The following is a 4,888-nucleotide window of genomic DNA, read 5'->3' on the forward strand; positions in this document are numbered from 1 at the left end:
TTCGAATTGAGTTGGTGATGTAGAAGAACCAACACTTGACCTTGTTGAACTTGTCCCTCTTGGTCTTCCCCTTTCTCTGTTTGTATTAGCTTGATCACTCAAATATCAATTCCTCTTATTGTGACTCTTTGCATAACAAAGGATGCAGGACATGTCAACATTTTTTTTGGACAACTTTCTTGTCTTGTTTTCATTCTGCTTCTTCCTCCTACACTTTCTTGGTGTTGTTTTCATATATCAGGTGGTATAACAGAAGGATTGTTTGACTATGGCCATAGTTACATATTAGTAACTGACTGAATAAAGTGATTATAGGTATTGAGATAAGTCTCCTTGATATACTAATGCGCAACATAGTGAATGGGCTCTAATTTTCTAAAATGAAGTGCAACTATAGCATGACAACAAGGTATATGTTTTAACATCAAAGATCTACAAGTATTGGGAAGCCAATAGTGAAAGATTTAGGTCAGAAAAACTTTTGAGTAGTAATTTAGAAATTTCAGGCTAGGCCAGTCTAGAAATTTCAACCTAGACCATTACCACCAATTCGCAAACCACCTCCTCCATTTTCTCAGAGGTTAAAGAAGAAGGGTGAGGATAACAGTTCTTGAAATTCATTATTATGCTGAAGGAACTGTCCATGAACATTTTGTTGGTAAAGCATTGGAGCAAATGTCGAGTTATGTGAAATTCATGAAGGACCTGGTTACAAAGAAGAGGACAATCACTTTCGAGCCAGTTGATAACCTACACCATTATAGTGTTATTGCTACAAGGCCGTTGGTTAAGAAGAAAGAGGATTCAGGCGTGTTCACCATTCCGTTCACAGTTGGTGCATTCAATTTTGTAAGGTCTTTGTGCGACTTGAGAGCTAGTATAAATCTCATGCCACTAGTGATCTATAAACAGTTGGGCTTGAGAGCTCCCAAATCAACTACAATGAGGTTGTTAATGGCTAATCGATCAGTGAAGAGGCCCGTGAAAATTCTATGTGATGTGCTGGTGAGAATTGACCATTTTATATTCCCTGTTGATTTTGTCATCTCGGACTGCGAGGTAGACTTTGAAGTTACAATAATTTTGGGAAGGCCATTTTTGGCCACATGCAGAGCTTTGGCAGTTATGGAAAGTGACGAGCTCACCTTCAGGCTAAACAATGAAGAATTTTAGTACAATGTGTGTAAGTTAGTGAAGCAACCTAGAGACATGACTGCGATGTCCATGATCGACATAGCTGATGAAGCAAATATTGAGGTGTCTATTGAGGAAAGGTTCACTGTTGAGACTTTGGTTGCTGTGATCATAAACTTTGAGGGTGATCGCTTAAAGGAGTATGATTAGACTGTGAACGCTTTATAGGGCATGGGATCACACCCTTAAGCCCCTAAAAAGCTAGATCTTGATTTGAAGAGATCAACTCCTCCTGCCAAACCATCTATTCAGGAGCCGCATGTACTTGAACTGAAAGAGTTGCCTTGTCATTTGAGGTATGTGTTTTTGGGTGAGAATAACAAATTGTCGGTCATTGTTGCTGCAGATTTGAATAAGGAGCAGGTTAGAGCACTTGTCGAGGTCTTGCATAGGTATAAGAAAGCAATTGGTTGGACCATTGTTGACATCATAGGTATACCTTCGAGCATCTATACTCATACAATTCAGATGGATAAGGATTGCATCCCTAGCATTGAGCATCAGAGAAGACTAAACCCACATATGCAAGAGGTGGTGAAGAAGGATATAATCAAGTGGCTCGATACATGCATAGTATATCCAATCTCAAGTAATAGTTGGATCAGCCCTGTGCAGTGTGTCCCCAAAAATGGAGGTGTGACAGTTTCCGCTAACGACAAGAATGAGTTGGTCTCCTTAAAGCGAGTCACAGGTTGGAGAGTTTGCATGGACTACCGAAAGCTCAACAAGTGAACCTTGAAAGACAATTTTCCAATGTCTTTCATGGACCAACTGCTAGACAGGCTGGCAGATAAAGGTTGGTATTGCTTCCTGGATGGGTACTCTGTCTACAATCATATTTTTATAGCGCGAGAGGATCAATATTAAACCACATTTACATGTCATCTCCCCACAAGCCCTTACACAACATGTGTAGAGTACCACAACCCGTGGTGTGGAGCCATCCAAACAACTAACAATTTGACTTCAAGTTCACTATCAGGTTTACGGCCCGTGAAGAATATCACGGACTGTTTAGCCTCCCGTGAACCATCAGGTAAGTTTTCTTAAATTTTCTCTAAGTTAGTGTTCATGGAGGGGTCCATGGTCCATGGAGCTATTCACGAGCATCATTCACAAGCCATGAAAATCAGGTCAGTCAACTTAAATAGACCCGTCCTAGTTTTGATGCAAACACCAAATTCCCAAAACAAAAGGGTTTTGTTGACACTCAATTCTGACTGACCTAAAACCCACTTTCGGACTGCTATTTGATTAAGTATTTTAAAACTTATTTATTTTTTATTCTTTTATTTAAATTTTTGTATCCAATTAATTACATACTTTGATATTCATAATTTATGAAATTATTATTGTTATTATTACTTCATAATTTTTTATATAAATAGTATTATTTAATTATTTTTAAATAATAATTTTTGTACTTTCAAATTTTAAGTCTTTATTTAGTATATTAGTAGTAGTAGTAGTAGTATTGTTATCATTATTATTATTTATTTACTCATTTTTAATGGATTTTTTATTTAGAATAATGATTTTTATGATTTCAAATTTTAAGTGTGTGATATGTATACATTATATAATATATTGTGAAAGATATTTCTTTTATATGAAAAGTTACTACCTACTTTATATGTGTAGTATTTTTATTAATTAAATAGCAGTCCATTCAATTTTCTTTCAATTATTTAAATTGTAACCTTCTCTATTCAATTTAATTTCAGTTTTAGCCAAAATTTACTTAAACGGTGTCAATTTTAGCCAAATTACTTACAAATTCTTTCTAATCTAGCTCTTTTGAAACAAAATGTGGCTTAATTTTAAATCTCAATTCCCACTCTTCACCCAACCCTTAAATCTTATCCATTCATTTCTCTATGATCGATGGTTGAGATGAATTCATTCTATCTATCCTATTTTAACATACCAACCACCAACGCCACCCCCCTCCATCTTTGCTCTCTCTCTTCGCTAGGGGTGGGCATAAAATACCGAAAACTGAATTACCGAACCGAACCGGCTAATTCGGTATTTCGGTATTCGGTAATTCGGGAATTCGGTTCGGTATTCGGTACCAAAAATCATATTTTCGGTATTCGGGTTCGGTATTTATTTTTATACCGTTCGGTATTCGGGAAATACCGAATACCGAATTTAAATGAGAATTAGCAGCCCATTATATTGATATATTCTGTTGGGCTAAAGCCTAAAGGAGTATAGAAAAGGGCAAAAAGCCCATTATCCATAAATGTTTAGGTCCAAAGACCAAACCCAAATTAAATCCTAACTCCTAACTCCTAAGTAACCCTAAGTCCCTAACTCCCTAAGTGAACGCCCACTTCACTCTTCAGTCTTCACAGTTCACAAATGACAAATACAAACTAGAAACTTCCGACCACTCCTCAGCTGCATCGCAGACGGCGGCATTGAGTGAACATCCGTTTTATCTTTGTCGTCTGAGCACTTGGGAATATATCGTAATCACTAATCACATATGTACTATGAGTTACTTTTTTTCCCTTTGCTTGAAATTTATCAAAAAACTCCATCTTCTCTGAATCTAACACTACTTGTGTAGAAATCAACTTAAGAAGAGGTTGCTGCAGAAGTAGTGTTCTGCTTTGTGTTGCAAGTTGTGTAAATCATTCATAATGGTCTTGATTTGTAGAATGTTTTCTGGAAACCATCGTTCTGTGTTTTTTCTCGTATTGGATGTCCTCACCCCATCCCCACCAGAAAGAAAAGAAAAAGAAAAATGAAGTTAGTAAACTTCACTCCCGATTGTTGACCTGATTTAAGTACGTTATAACTTATAGTTTGCCACTTCAATGCATCATGTTAACCTAAATATTGCCACTGTTTTGCATAATGGACTTGAGAGTTTCAAAACATTATCTGCCTTTGTTGTTTGGTTGTCTATGGATTGACATATTCCATGATTTCTCAATTTTCAGACTGGTTGGAAAGTACTCTAAAGAATACTATACCGACCCCAAAGCTTGTCACTGTTGTTAATCCTGGCAATCCATCAGGAACATATATCCCTGAGTCCCTTCTTAAGGTCTCTTATCTCATCTTTATAGATATGATAGTGCATTAGTATTCTCGTGTGATTTTACTTTATTGAAACATTAACAAGTTGTATTTTTGTTATGTAGAGGATATCTGATATTTGTAAGGAAGCGGGATGTTGGCTCATAATTGATAACACATATGAGTAAGTGACTTTTTCTGTTGTATATCTTTTAGTTTCTCATATTGAATTGAGTACTTGCTGTTAATGACTGGTGCTAATTTTTTTTTCTATCTTGTGGAATTTTCAGAATCAATAGAACCTAAGGTCTAATCTTTTTTGTGGAATTGTTACATAGGGTTAGCGCAAATTGTTCTATCAGAATTCACTATTCAGAGGTGAGCAAGATGATATCTGTTCTTTTTTTATTTTGTTTTACACTTCCAATTTATGTCTTATAACATTTGTGATCTCTTTTATGTTTAGATGGAAGATAAATCAAGTCGAACAACCAATGTCGCACCTCTGGCTCTTACTGAGTCTCTTGATTCAACACCGGAATCAGTGGCTATGAAGAGGAAAGCTATTGAATCAAGATCTGCTGCTTGGCCGCATTATGATAAGCTCATAGAAGATGGAATTAATAAAGCAAAGTGCAAGCATTGTGGTAAAGTTCTCTTA

At 36.3% G+C, this 4,888-nt stretch overlaps 1 protein-coding gene across 1 annotated transcript; it reads left to right on the forward strand.

Moving 5' to 3' along the window:
- Positions 1-675: 675 nt before the first annotated feature.
- On the forward strand, positions 676-1,173 carry LOC129875798 (uncharacterized). Its single transcript, XM_055951035.1, has one exon. The coding sequence runs from the start codon at positions 676-678 to the stop codon at positions 1,171-1,173; it is 498 nt and encodes a 165-aa protein (XP_055807010.1).
- Positions 1,174-4,888: the final 3,715 nt, after the last annotated feature.

The sequence above is a fragment of the Solanum dulcamara genome, chromosome 12, assembly GCF_947179165.1.
Source record: "Solanum dulcamara chromosome 12, daSolDulc1.2, whole genome shotgun sequence".
Classification (NCBI taxonomy): Eukaryota; Viridiplantae; Streptophyta; class Magnoliopsida; order Solanales; family Solanaceae; genus Solanum; species Solanum dulcamara.